Source organism: Ranitomeya imitator, chromosome 5, assembly GCF_032444005.1.
Source record: "Ranitomeya imitator isolate aRanImi1 chromosome 5, aRanImi1.pri, whole genome shotgun sequence".
Classification (NCBI taxonomy): Eukaryota; Metazoa; Chordata; class Amphibia; order Anura; family Dendrobatidae; genus Ranitomeya; species Ranitomeya imitator.
Window position 1 is genome coordinate 98,960,580 of NC_091286.1, and position 14,778 is coordinate 98,975,357.

A 14,778-nucleotide genomic window follows, 5' to 3' on the forward strand; every position below is an offset into this window, starting at 1 on the left:
AGAGCCCCTGATGTGGCTTAACAGTAGAAACCCCCCACAAGTGACCCCATTTTGGAAACTAGACCCCCAAAGGAACTTATCTAGATGTGTGGTGAGCACTTTGAACCCCCAAGTGCTTCATAGAAGTTTATAATGCAGAGCCGTGAAAATAATAAATACGTTTTCTTTCCTCAAAAATAATTATTTAGCCCAGAGTTTTTTAATTTTCCCAAGGGTAACAGGAGAAATTTGACCCCAATATTTGTTGTCCAGTTTCTCCTGAGTACGGTGATACCCCATATGTGGGGGTAAACTACTGTTTGGGCACATGCCGGGGCTTGGAATTGAAGTAGTGACGTTTTGAAATGCAGACTTTGATGGAATGCTCTGCGGGCGTCACGTTGCGTTTGCAGAGCCCCTGATGTGCCTAAACAGTAGAAACCCCCCACAAGTGACCCCATTTTGGAAACTAGACCCTGAAAGGAACTTATCTAGATGTGTGGTGAGCACTTTGAACCCCCAAGTGCTTCATAGAAGTTTATAATGCAGAGCCGTGAAAATAATAAATACGTTTTCTTTCCTCAAAAATAATTATTTAGCCCAGAATTTTTTATTTTCCCAAGGGTTACAGGAGAAATTGGACCCCAAAAGTTGTTGTCCAGTTTCTCCTGAGTACGCTGATACCCCATATGTGGGGGTAAACCACTGTTTGGGCACACGTCGGGGCTCAGAAGGGAAGTAGTGACTTTTGAAATGCAGACTTTGATGGAATGGTCTGCGGGCGTCACGTTGCGTTTGCAGAGCCCCTGGTGTGCCTAAACAGTAGAAACCCCCCACAAGTGACCCCATTTTGGAAACTAGACCCCCCAAGGAACTTATCTAGATATGTGGTGAGCACTTTGAACCCCCAAGTGCTTCACAGACGTTTACAACACAGAGCCGTGAAAATAAAAAATCATTTTTCTTTCCTCAAAAATTATGTTTTAGCAAGCATTTTTTTAGATTCACAAGGGTAACAGGAGAAATTGGACCCCAGTAATTGTTGCGCAGTTTGTCCTGAGTATGCTGGTACCCCATATGTGGGGGTAAACCACTGTTTGGGCGCACGTCGGGGCTCGGAAGTGAGGGAGCACCATTTGAATTTTTGAATACGAGATTGGCTGGAATCAATGGTGGCGCCATGTTGCGTTTGGAGACCCCTGATGTGCCTAAACAGTGGTAACCCCTCAATTCTAACTCCAACACTAACCCCAACACACCCCTAACCCTAATCCCAACTGTAGCCATAATCCTAATCACAACCCTAACCCCAACACACCCCTAACCACAACACTAATTCCAACCCTAACCCTAAGGCTATGTGCCCACGTTGCGGATTCGTGTGAGATATTTCCGCACCATTTTTGAAAAATCTGCGGGTAAAAGGCACTGTGTTTTACCTGCGGATTTTCCGCGGATTTCCAGTGTTTTTTGTGCGGATTTCACCTGCTGATTCCTATTGAGGAACAGGTGTAAAACGCTGCGGAATCCGCACAAAGAATTCACATGCTGCGGAAAATACAACGCAGCGTTCCCGCGCGGTATTTTCCGCATCACGGGCACAGCGGATTTGGTTTTTCTTATGTTTACATGGTACTGTAAACCTGATGGAACACTGCTGCGAATCCGCAGCCAAATCCGCACCGTGTGCACATAGCCTAATTCTAAAGGTATGTGCACACGCTGCGGAAAACGCTGCGGATCCGCAGCAGTTTCCCATGAGTGTACAGTTCAATGTAAACCTATGGGAAACAAAAATCGCTGTACACATGCTGCGGAAAAACTGCACGGAAATGCAGCGGTTTACATTCCGCAGCATGTCACTTCTTTGTGCGGATTCCGCAGCGGTTTTACAACTGCTCCAATAGAAAATCGCAATTGTAAAACCGCAGTGAAATGCGCAGAAAAAAACGCGGTAAATCCGCCATAAATCCGCAGCGGTTTAGCACTGCGGATTTATCAAATCCGCAGCGGAAAAATCCGCAGAGGACCAGAATACGTGTGCACATTCCTAACCCTAACCCTAACCCTAACCCTAGCCCTAACCCTAACCCTACCCCTAACCCTACCCCTAACCCTACCCCTACCCCTAACCCTAACCCTACCCCTAACCCTACCCCTAACCCTACCCCTAACCCTACCCCTAACCCTACCCCTAACCCTAACCCTACCCCTAACCCTACCCCTAACCCTATTCTAACATTAGTGGAAAAAAAAAAATTTCTTTATTTTTTTATTGTCCCTACCTATGGGGGTGACAAAGGGGGGGGGGTCATTTATTATTTTTTTTATTTTGATCACTGAGATAGATTATATCTCAGTGATCAAAATGCACTTTGGAACGAATCTGCCGGCCGGCAGATTCGGCGGGCGCACTGCACATGCGCCCGCCATTTTGGAAGATGGCGGCGCCCGGGAGAAGACGGACGGGACCACGGCTGGATCGGTAAGTATGATAGGGTGGGGGGGGACCACGGGGGGGGGATCGGAGCACGGGGGGGGGAATCGGAGCGCGGGAGGGGTGGAACGGAGCGCGGGGGGCGTGGAACGGAGCACGGGGGGGCTGGAACGGAGCACGGGGGGGTGGAACGGAGCACGGGGGGGGTGGATCGGAGTGCAGGGGGGGTGATTGGAGCACGGGGGGGTGATTGGAGCACGGGGGGAGCGGACACGAGTACGGGGGGGAGCGGAGCACAGGGCGGAGGGGAGCCGGAGCAGTGTACCGGCCAGATCGGGGGGGTGGGGGGGCGATCGGAGGGGTGGGGTGGGGGCACACTAGTATTTCCAGCCATGGCCGATGATATTTCAGCATCGGCCATGGCTGGATTGTAATATTTCACCCGTTATAATGGGTGAAATATTACAAATCGCTCTGATTGGCAGTTTCACTTTCAACAGCCAATCAGAGCGATCGTAGCCACGAGGGGGTGAAGCCACCCCCCCTGGGCTAAACTACCACTCCCCCTGTCCCTGCAGATCGGGTGAAATGGGAGTTAACCCTTTCACCCGATCTGCAGGGACGCGATCTTTCCATGACGCCGCATAGGCGTCATGGGTCGGATTGGCACCGACTTTCATGACGCCTACGTGGCGTCAAAGGTCGGGAAGGGGTTAAGGATCTGGCAAGAGAGTGCACTGTCTGTAATAAAAATACACTGCTTCAAGAAAAAGCAGAGTCAAGCGCTACCCCCACAAGTGAGTTCACCCGTGCAGCGCCCCAGAGATCTGGTCGTTGCAGTATGACGCTCTGCCGCTAAGGGGAGTGATGGTACGTCTGATGGCACTAAAGGAGTTCTTCTGACGAGGTATCACCAGCACACATTACACGCCACACTCCGGCCACTAGGGGGAGCAAAAGGTTTTATTTACTAGGCCACTCCTGACACTGGTAAAACTAGGGGTTGGATAGGAAGTTAGTCAGAAGCTGACTGAGTTGGATTCAGGCAACATCCCATGGCAGGGGGTGTTGCAGGGAGAAGATTCAGGGGGGTCCCTGTCAGGCGTGGGAACCTGGCAGGTACCTAGCAAGCAGAACAGAATGTTACGGAACCGCACCTGCACTACCTTGCGGCGGTATCCTAAGAAAGAGATACGAAGCGAAGGATATTGTGGAACAGTGAGAAACGAGATCAAGCACAAAGGAGAGCCAGTAGGAGTCGAGAACGGCAACATCCTACTGAGGCGTGTAGCCGGTGGCCGGAACACCAATGAAGTAACTGACTCTATGCCTTACTTCAAACTCCGCAGGACAGTTAATTATAGGTTGGCTGTCTACCTTAAATTTCCTACGCAGACATAGGGGGCAACGCGTGGAGAGGGGCGTCTCTAGGGTCCCGGAAGAGCTCCAAGCCTTCCCGTCATACGGATGCGTCCTAGCCATAACATACCTGGGGGACGAGAAACTAGAAACATCTGGAACGAAAGAGAAACAATTAGAAAGAACTAGAAAGAACGAACGAACGAGAACAGAAGTTGTGAGGACTATTCCGAATGCTCAGCAGGGTAGCACTGCAACACACAGGCGCTAGTGGTAGGCAACGATTTCCACCTGTAAAGGGGACTCTGGAAGTGCCATCGGACTGGCCGGTCTCAGACAGCCCTGTTAACTGTGCTCTGGATTGTGGATCTTGAAGTCTTCAGTAAAGAGACTGCAACCTTGTGTCCTCGTTATTGTCTGCACCTCACACCATCGCCATCTACATTATTGGGAAGCCCTGGGGACATACTTCACCTGTGGGAAGGTATACCATCCAGCTGCCATTCCATCACCCCAGCGGACCCCAAGCAGCGTTGGTCACCCTGACCGAACACCACAGGTGGCGTCATGAAATCTTGACAGACTCGCATCACCTTTCATTGGACGCCCCTTAGCAGGGTCACGGACCGGGTCCAGCCACCGTGACAACCTCAGAACTGAGACAGAAAGGACCGGTACCGAGTAACCTGTGGCCCTGTGTCTGGGGGCGCTCCACCCGACACCTTCTTCAAGTAGTGGTATAAGAAAAAGTCTGCATTTTTCAACAGAACCATGATTTTTATACAGGACAATGCTCCTTTGCATGCTTTGAATTCTCCACTGCTTGGCGGCCAGTAAGGGCTGTAAAGATGAAATAACAATGACATGGTCCCTTCCTCACCTGACCTAAACCCTATTGAGAAATTGTGGGCCCTTCTTACACAGGAGATTTATGGTGAAGGAAAAGTCACATATTATAAATTCGCATACTCTATATTGAAAGAGAAGATGCTGCCATCACTTTGTGATATTTGCAGATGTACAGTTTTCCAACATGGCAATGATCTAAAACGCACATCTGTTGCATTTCTTAAGAAGAGTAATTAAGTGGCCACGTATGTCTTTTGATCTGAACCCAACTGAATACATATGGGATTTCCTGAATAGACTAGTAGTAGTATATAAAATAGTACTATTTTACTTTTTGTAATTTTTAAAATATAAAAAATGGGAATCTGTTTTTTATTTTTGCATAAAATACCAAGGAAATGTGTCATCTTTAAAATTCTGCCTTTTTGAGATCATTTAATCTTCAACTTGCTTAACTGTTCACAATACCAGTTATTTTGACCAGTGGTGCCCAAACTTTTACATGCCACTGAAATGCACAAAGCACCAGAACACCAGCCCTGGCAGTAAAGATTTTCAACTTCTCCCACTGAATAATTAATGGCTGGATGAATGAATGCAAAGAGAGATATGAATTTGTATTTATTATAGAGGGAATATGCAGGGTGTACATGTAACACCCCAGGTAACCGGTTGTTACAGTGATGTTGCCTTCCTTTCGGGGAGGGCGATATCACGCTTGGAGGCGTGGAGGATTCCTTTTACCAGGTAACACACCTACATACAACACATTCTGAATCCAGGCCAAAAGGGTGAACTCTGAACCCGGATTCAGGGGAGCTTCCCCAGCTTTAAGTATTCTGGTCTGGAGGAGGAATTGAGTTAGTCTGGAGCAGACAGTGGAAGAGATAGGACAGAGAGCAGACAGTGGGGCCATGCAGCCACGTGTGAGCTGCAGCTCCAGGAAAGGGAGATAACATGAAGGGTTGAATTGTAGTGAGCATCTCAGGAAAGAAGCACAGGAGAAGGAAAGGGCTTAGAGGGGAAATGTGACTGGGCACCCTCTGAGCCGAAGCGCAAGAAATGGGCACCAGGAACCCGAGGCTGTGTTGTACTCCAGGTCGCACAGCAGAAGCGGAGGGCATAGGACTTTATGTAATTTGCCCACACCCACACCTAAAGGTGCAGCAGTACACTATGAACCCGGGTAGTGATAGAGACCCTATAAAAAGGCTCACACTGGCCACCATACGGGTAACTGTCCCAGGACAGGAGAGAGAGGACTTTGTAAGGAAGCCACAGGCGGCAAGGAACTCGCATACGAGCGCTAGTAGGAAGGCTTACGGAGCTCACCTGGGAGAGGGATCACCTTTGCCTCCAGGCCGGCAGGACCACATCACCACCTGTTGCTGGTAAACTGGACTGCAGCTGCTTACAACCAGTAACATCCCCTTTAATTGCGACCAGACCCAGTACCGAGTATCCCCATTGCCCTGGTGGGTGACTCATACAGTCATGTCCACGAGTGTTGGAACCCTTGAAATTGTTCCAGAAAATAAAGTATTTCTCCAAGAAAAGTATTGCAATTGCACATGTTTTGTTATACAGATGTTTATTTCCTTTGTGTGCATTAGTTCTGGACTCTGACGGGTAGGCGTGGCTTGCTGTGTGGGTAGGTGTGGCTTTTTCAGCAGAGCCCACCCTGCTCCTTTGCATTCTACTGCTGAACTCATGGAAAATCTGATGTTACATCATTGGACAACAGTGGATTCTCAGGGTATGTTCACACGTTGCGGATTTTGCTGCTGATCCGCAACGGATTGGCCGCTGCGGATTCGCAGCAGTTTTCCATGTGTTTACAGTACCATGTAAACCTATGGAAAACAAAATCCACAGTGAACATGCTGTGGAAAAATCTGCGCGGAAATATAGTGCATTCCGCAGCATGTCAATTCTTTGTGCAGATTCCGCAGCGGTTTACACCAGCTCCTCAATAGAAATTTGCAGGTGTAATACCGCAGGTGGAATCCGCACAAAATCCGCAAAAAAAATTGGGGTAAATCAGCAGTAACTCTGCAGGAAATCCGCAGTGAGGTTTACCTGTGGATTTACCAAAATCAGTCTGGAGTAATCCGCACCGTGTGCACATACCCTCAGCCAGAGATCACGTGATCATGGAGCCACTCTGGTCACAGAAGGATTTGGGAAAGCAAGGCATTTAGTAAAGACCTTACCCATGCAGTTAGTTCACATGAAAGGGACTATAGTGGCCAACCCCTACAAGGGCCATCCCTTTTGAAGTTGTCCTAGCATTTGCATATAGTTATTTTTTTGTGGGGATGGTAAAGCAGCTTAAATTGTACCTACCACTCACCTGCCCATCACCCATGCAGACACTTTTTCGGTCTCATTTCCAGAGTCCACACACAATGTGCTCTATTCTAAACCCATGATTCTGCTCGGCTGCAGGGTCATCATCGCTCCATACTCTTTTCCAGGTATTCAGTGATAGATACAACAATGAGACTAGTGCAGCTGGAAATTGCCAAGGTTCTGTCTTTATGAGTGAATAGTACTTTGTAAGGACCATGGGAGAACACACCGCGAGCAGGAAATGAAGAACTCCGCATTCATCGTAAAGGAGTAACGTATGCTATTACTTTTATGGCTGTGGTCAATGCAGGATTTGTACACTTTGGGACTGCCATTTAGCAATGGAGGTAGAGAGCTAAATACATGGAGTACTGAGACAAAACTGTGTAATATAGTACATAATGAAGGTACCAATCTGTAATTCTAGAGTTTGATTATGAAAAAAGAATTACTGGTGACCCTCTAAATACCCGATTGTAAATAAATAATATGACCAGTAACGTTACTCATTGGCTTACATTGACTTTATTGGATAAATCTGCCACAAGCTTCAATGTGAGCCCCGCTCCCAAACTTATTCTGGAAACCTGTAGCACGTAGTCTATGCTTCCCGGCAGAATGCCTCTTCACTGAAGAACAAAGACATGTTTTTTTATATTTTAGAAATCCCGACCTAAATTAAGAACAGGCGCACATGAGAACACAAACTTCCTGTCCTAATTACTATAAGACTTGAACATTTCTTATTTTCGTGTCTCTTCAGATATTTTCCATACATCCTACTGAGCCAAAAGTACAACAATATGACGTGAGAGATCAACGCGGAAGCGCCCCATATGTTTTGGAAATGTTTCCTCTGAAATTTCTGCTCACTTGCTGGATGCCAAAAATGTGATTCAGAGGGGCTTGGCAAGCACTGAGACTCATCAGCATAAATACCGAAGGTCATTCTCCTCTGCTCACTCTGGAAGAAAACTAGGAACTGCCAGCACCAAGAGCCACAGACATCTTAAAAGGGAAACAACAGAGATGGCCGTGTTCTGGAAAATTTGTGTTGTGGTCACATTAGCTCTATGTTCACAAGGCTTTGCGCAAAACAAGAAAATGGTCCCTGCGGGAGGTTGGAGAGATATTAATGAAAATGATGAACATGGACAAGCGGCATTGCGGTATGCCACGGAAGAATACAACAAGGTCAACAAAGACGAGTACATCACCGATGTCAGCAAAATCATCCGACTAAGGAGACAGGTTAGTGAGAAGTGTATGTACATTATAATGATCCTGATCATCATATGATGCACAGAAAAGGTTTCCCTGCTCCAGCTGTCATTATATGTCACTATGTGCTACAGCTTCAGCAGGAAAACCCTTTAAGGCCAGTCTCACACGCCCAGATAATTCCGGTATCGGAGAAGACGATGTGCTGTCCATGTGCTCACGTAGGCCATCCGTGTGGAATCCGTGTGATGTCCGTGAGTACGTTATTTGGGTATGTGTGCTATCCATGTGCTGTCCGTGTACTGTACGTGTGTCCGTGTATTGCAACAATTTTTACAATTTTAACCCTATGACAGGAAAAACGCACACGGACAGCACACGGATGGCACACGGACAGCATCCGTGTGCGGTACGTGTTTTACACGGACCCATTGACTTTAATGGGTCCGTGTGATCCGTGCATTCCCACGAACACTGACATGTCTCCATGTTTTGCAAACGGACACACGGTCCGTGAAAACACGCTGAAATGTGCAGAGACACATTGATTTTAATGTGTCTACGTGAGTCAGTGTCTCCGGTACGTGAGGAAACTGTCATAACACGTACCGGAGCCACTGACGTGTGAAACCGGCCTAAGGGCGTTGATGAGTGACCTACACATTACCCAGACAGAGAGAAGGATTCACTGGAGATAACACATGGTTAAATTTTTATCATGGACTCTAAAAAAGTGTTCTATTTTCATGGACATTCCAGGAGTGTCCAATCGGATAAAAAAGTTATTTTTTCCCCACGCTGGTAAGATATAATACTGCTGTTGTAATAACAGACCCAGCCAGTGGACAATAGTGGCACTGTTTCTAGAAAGAAAGTTCATCCCTTTTTCTTAATCTTTATGTATGTGACCCAGACCACATTTAGTAACAGTAGCCAAATCATCTTCACAATTCCCCACAAATTATAAAATGAATATCAAATATGGTACTGTATCATTGCATTTGAGCTAATTTTGCACTTTTTCATAGTCCTAGTCAGTCCATTAATAAATTACCTGTCCCCCAACCACTGAATAAGGAGGAAACATTTTGAGGCTGGATTCACACGTAGTTTATCATGCAGTTTATTTAAAACAAAACTACCAGTGAATCCAAAGAGAGACTATAAGACTATGTTCACGCATCACATTTTTTTCCGCAGGCAAAACCTGGTTTCTTGGCTTTAAAAAAACAGATTTTGCTTCATTACAGCTGCATTTTTTTCCCTGCCTTTTTGTCAGGGTACATTTGACTCTTGTGAATACTAATAAAGTTTAGCGCATAAAAAATATCTGACTCTAATTCATCAGGTTCTGGCACCAAAACCGCAGCAAAAACTGATATCTGCCTTTTTTTCCAGGTTTTTTTTTGCTTTCAATGAGTGCAAAAAGCTGAAAAAACGCTGAAAGAAGTGACATGCTCCATTCTGCCAAAACCAAGGTTTTCAAAAAGTACTGAGGACAAAAAAAAAACAGGTTGTGCTCATGAGATTTGACATCTCATACACTTTGCGGGTGCTGTAAAACGCAGCTGAAAATTTGCATTAAAAAAAGAATTTAAAAAATGCTGAAAAAACCCGTAAGGCTAGTTTCACACTAGCGTTTACCTGATTTGCGGTGGGCTGCGTGAAGCCCCGCCCTCCGCCGCACCTCCGCTGCTAGCTCTGCCTACATCTGCATGCGGCCCGCATGCGGTCTGCATACCTATATTTAACATTAGGTACGCAGGTCGTGCGGCTGTATGCGGATGGTGCCGCATGCAGATGTAGGCGGAGCTAGCAGTGGAGGTGCGGCGGAGGGCGGGGCTTCACGCAGCCCGCCGCAGATCAGGTAAACGCTAGTGTGAAACTAGCCTAACATGTGAATATTGTCTTGCTAAGAATCATTTTTATCTCAATAGGGAAAAACTGAAAGAATTGGCATGCTGTAATTATAAGTATTTAAAAAGTTAAACAAATATCTAAAAATACATTGTGTGAATGATATTTTAGATATCTCATTCATCTGGCTGTAAAATGCTGCAATTTTTCCATATGGAAAAAGAAAATGCAACAAAACAGCTACTTGTGAACGACCCCCAAAGGTAATTGCAGAACTGGAAATGCTGCACAAAATTCGAAAACCCAGCTCGTGCTGCAGAATCTTTTAACATGGAAATTAAACTGTGTAATTTTCGAAAGTAGGGCGATTTTTTGCTCATTTGCCATCTGTGCACAGTATGTATGCATTCCTTTTTTATAGCAGCAGCTATTGATAATTTACAAGACCATTTCCTGTTTCCTATGCTACAGAAGTGCGGCGTATCCATAACAGTCGGATTCTGTGGCTCCGTATGGCATCTGATGTTTTCGCCGCACCTATAGATTTGAATAGGGAGAGTCTCATCCTATTTATGGAAGAAACTAGTGAATGCTGCTGTTGTTTTTCACACGCAGATTCAGCCAGTGTAAAAAAAAAAATTTCTAGTTTGCACTGCCCCATTGTATAACATTGGTCCGAGTGCGGTCTGTTTTTCTTCATGAACAGCATTGGGAGCGAAAATCCGGTCCTGTAAAAAATCTGACTGTTAGATTTAATTGTGCCATGTTAAAGCAAGTATTAAATATGCCTATCGTTAGAACTTTTTTTTAATATTATTTTTTAAATTATAGAGAGTTCTTTCAGGTATCATTGCAGGTATATTTAAAAATGTATGAAGAAAATGCCTATAGCTTCAGCGATCTGCATGTTGTTAGGCCAGGTTCACACTGCGTCTATGGCTTCCGTTAGATGGACTACATTACACCGCGGCATAACGCAGTCTGTTAACGCCGCCATTAAGTCCTATGAAGGACGCATCGCTAGCGCACGCCCACAGTGGGCGTGCGCTAGCGATGTGCCGTCATTGAGTGACGGACCCTGGGACGCGGGCTGCAGCGTTTCCGGTTCCATCACTGCTAGTGCAGATAGAGCATCTGCAAGCTCTATCTGCGCTAGCGCGATGGCATGTTAACAGCAGCCCGTTAACGCATGTGTTGAACGGGCTGCTGTTAACGCAATGTGAACCTAGCCTTAGAAATATTGATTCCAAAACCACCAGAAAAATGCCAGAAACCTGAACACCATGGGGGAGAATTTATCAAACTTGCACTTTCTATACCAAATGAATTAAGAGGTACATGCCTCTTGTTAAATTTGTCACATGTTTGGGCTGTCTGTGCCCTTGAACATGTAATATCTACTGGTTAAATTTCTGCTGCAATGTACAACAGTTTTCTGGCATTCATTATATATTTGTAATAAATTTATTGCAAGGTGGTCGACCACTGCCCTTTTTTTAAGCCACACACATTTTTTGAACAAGAAGTGAACAAAGGCAAATTTTTGTAAAAATTTGCAACAATATTAGGAATTTTTTAAGCCTTTTTTTGTTGTTGAGGGAATAATTATATTTGCCCTGTGTATATAGTAATTTGCATAATTTAGATAGCCAGCTTACCAACATCAAGTCATACAACCACTGCATAAAATGTCACAAAACTCTGTGTTTCACTCTGTTCTAAGGTTTCATTCACACAAACTGTATATATTTTTAATGTTTTTAACTCATTCCCAACTAATGGTGTAAAGTCCCTGACTTTGATGTGGACTCTCAATCCGAGTCCACATCTTTCCTGGCAGATGATGGCTGAATTATTCAGCCATCATCTTCCTCTAACAGCCACCAGTGCAGTAACTGGCATTCATAGAGCGTGAGCTTCGTTATGCATAGCAGTGCTGCTGACCATTGCTTTACTGTAATATCCTTGTCATTTGTACTTTCTTTGCATTAGGTGGTTGCTGGTATGAAATATTCCATAGAAGTTGAAGCCCTTGTCAGTCGCTGCTCTCAAAACGAATTTACTGCAGAAGAATGCCAAAATCAGAAAACCACAAAACGGGTAAGTGTAACTGTGTTGTATTGTCCTGGTGAATAAGCCTGTAGAACTTCGAAACGCGTTGACTAAATAAAAAAGAACCGTAAATACTTTGCATCTGGACTTGGATCTATTATATGGAATACCAGCAGTGCAGATTATCCACAAAATCTCCTTATCTGTGAAAAATGCTTACATGTTTTTTTGTAAATATATGAAGTCTTATACATTTAGTTACAGAAAAAAAAGTAAAAAAACAAGTAAAAAATGTAGTTAAACATGATGCAAAAATTCATGCAATTCTCCTTTGTGGTTGCCAACCTATTATTACTTTTTTTTCTGGACAACTTGGTAAAAAATTAAGGAAGGTCTTAAGCTTTTACCCCCCCGCCCACCCCCAAATAGAAACCATACCTCCACAACATGTCTACAAAATGGCGTTCAATCACATAGACCACAAAATCAAAACTGTGGGAAATAAACTACAATTGTCACCTGTCATCACTCCCACCCTCCTCCGCTGCTGCTTTACTGCCAATGATGACACGCCAAAATTACTGTCCCCATCCAGGCTGCCTTGTAAACTGGTGAACAACCGTAGGAGATGGAGCAGGAAGAGATTTAATAAGTCAGCATTTTTTAAGCATTTTTAAAATGGCAGGAAGGGCTGAGCACACACTTTCAACTGTTCATGTCATGTATTAGCACCTGCATAATAAAAACGTAAAAAAGGACAAAAACTATTATTTATTCACATGACAGCAGCAGAAAGTAACATCTATTTTTTTAAGGCTACGTTCACATTTGCGTTGTTGGGCGCAGCGTCATCGACGCAAACCGACGCATGCGTCATGCGCCCCTATCTTTAACATGGGGGGGGCGCATGGACATGCACCGGTATGCGTTGTATTGCCTTTTATGATGCATGCGTCATATTGACGCACAGACAGGGAGCGGAGGACGCTACTTGTAGCGTTTTCCCTGCGCCGAAATTCCTACTCTGTGCGATCTTATGACAACGCATGCGTCGCAAAACGCTGCGTTGTGTATTTGCGTTGTTGGTTGCGTCGCGTCGCCGACGCTGCGCCCAACAACACAAATGTGAACGTAGCCTAGGATTGTCTGCAAACTTACAAATGGCATATACTACCAAAGGTAAGTCCATTGGGCGTGGCCTCACTCCACACACTTGTATTGAGTGAGGCTGCATCCCAACTAGTGATAAAACTGTGCAGTGAGCGTGGCTGTGTAGAGGCCGCAATCGCTCCCAATAGGCGGGTTCTGACTGGGAGTATGTACATGGCATACATACCTTCCGGTTCTGGCTCAGAAACCGGCGAATACTCACAGAGCACAGTTTGTGCGCTGGAGGGATTCAAAAGTCTACAGTCACACAGAGTGACCGCAGACTTATCAATTTGGACTGGACAACCCCTTTTAGCTGGCCATTAGTAATGTAAAGTGGTCGTCTGGCAGTTCTAAAAATGGCAACTACGGGCATTCTTAGGGAAAGCCAATCCGATTACCAGATCCTAGGGCTTGTCCTGGCCTTCATTCCTTATACAAGGATTGGGACTTACACAGGGGCCCCTGATCTGGGGCCACAGAGTCAGATGCTGGCCAATGGTGCAGGCTGGCATGAGTTGTCAGGTTGCTGAGTCAAAACCAGGAAGGAAGTAAAGGTACAAAATCAGAACACACAAAAGTAGTCAGAAAACAAACGAGCCATAGTCAAACCAGCAATCAAATATGCAAAGTAGAAGCTGGGCATCTATTGGCCCAAGTCAGAAGAGGTTATTAGGTATGTTACAGATTGTGTTGCCTTGCACTAATTTTCAAATCGTATGTTAAGATGCTAAAAATGTTAAACTGCTGCAATGTTTTTAACTTTTCTTTCTTTCTTTTTTTTTTTCTTCACAGAGATGCTTTTTTGACGTTTTTGTTGTTGCATGGAGAAATCACAAAGAGCTGAGAAAAGGTTATTGCAGCAAGAATCAATAGCAAGATCTATCCTGCTAATTCCATCTTATAATTTTTTTTTTAGAAAAATGAAAAATCATTTCAATAATATTGCATGCCGAAACCCTTGTAGAGTGTTCTCACTATTAAACATGTAATACCTTTTTTTTTATGTTGTGTGCTATTTTAATATTGCTGCCTGAATTGATGCAACAAAAACGGGCTAGTAATGTGTGGGTCTCCAGACATTGTGGAAAACCAGTCATTTCTTGTTCTTGAAAGTCCTGACTAGGCATGAGCGAACTTGTTTGGAAAATGTTTGCCAATCTCAAATTCGGCACATATGTAGCACATTCGGATTCGTGTTGGCTTTCACAAGCATTTTTACTCAAAGTTGGCAAAATTTGGTCATAGTTCGATAAATCACCACATTTCCACTAATGCTTTTGTTATTATTTTGGCTAGGATAGTGGTGCTGTATGATGAGAGGGTGGATGGGGGGACGTGCTTAATGAGGACAGGGAGTATGGAGAAGTTAGAGGAGCAGTGCATTCTTTTTTTTTTTTCCCTTAGCTTTATGTGTGTTGATTCCGGCAGCCAATCAGGGTGCAGAAACCATCAACAACGTCATGACACCAGGTCTTCTGTGATTAGCTACCGAAGTCACATGTCCCTGGCATTATAAAAAC

General features: G+C 44.9%; 1 protein-coding gene across 1 annotated transcript; it reads left to right on the plus strand.

The window, feature by feature from the left end:
- Positions 1-7,904: 7,904 nt before the first annotated feature.
- LOC138681453 (cystatin-like) lies at positions 7,905-14,254 on the plus strand. The gene is made up of 3 exons (XM_069768970.1): positions 7,905-8,227; positions 12,047-12,154; positions 14,051-14,254. Exons 1-3 carry the CDS (start codon positions 8,006-8,008, stop codon positions 14,129-14,131), a joined length of 411 nt encoding a protein of 136 aa, XP_069625071.1. The 5' UTR covers positions 7,905-8,005; the 3' UTR covers positions 14,132-14,254.
- The last annotated feature ends 524 nt before the right edge of the window (positions 14,255-14,778 follow it).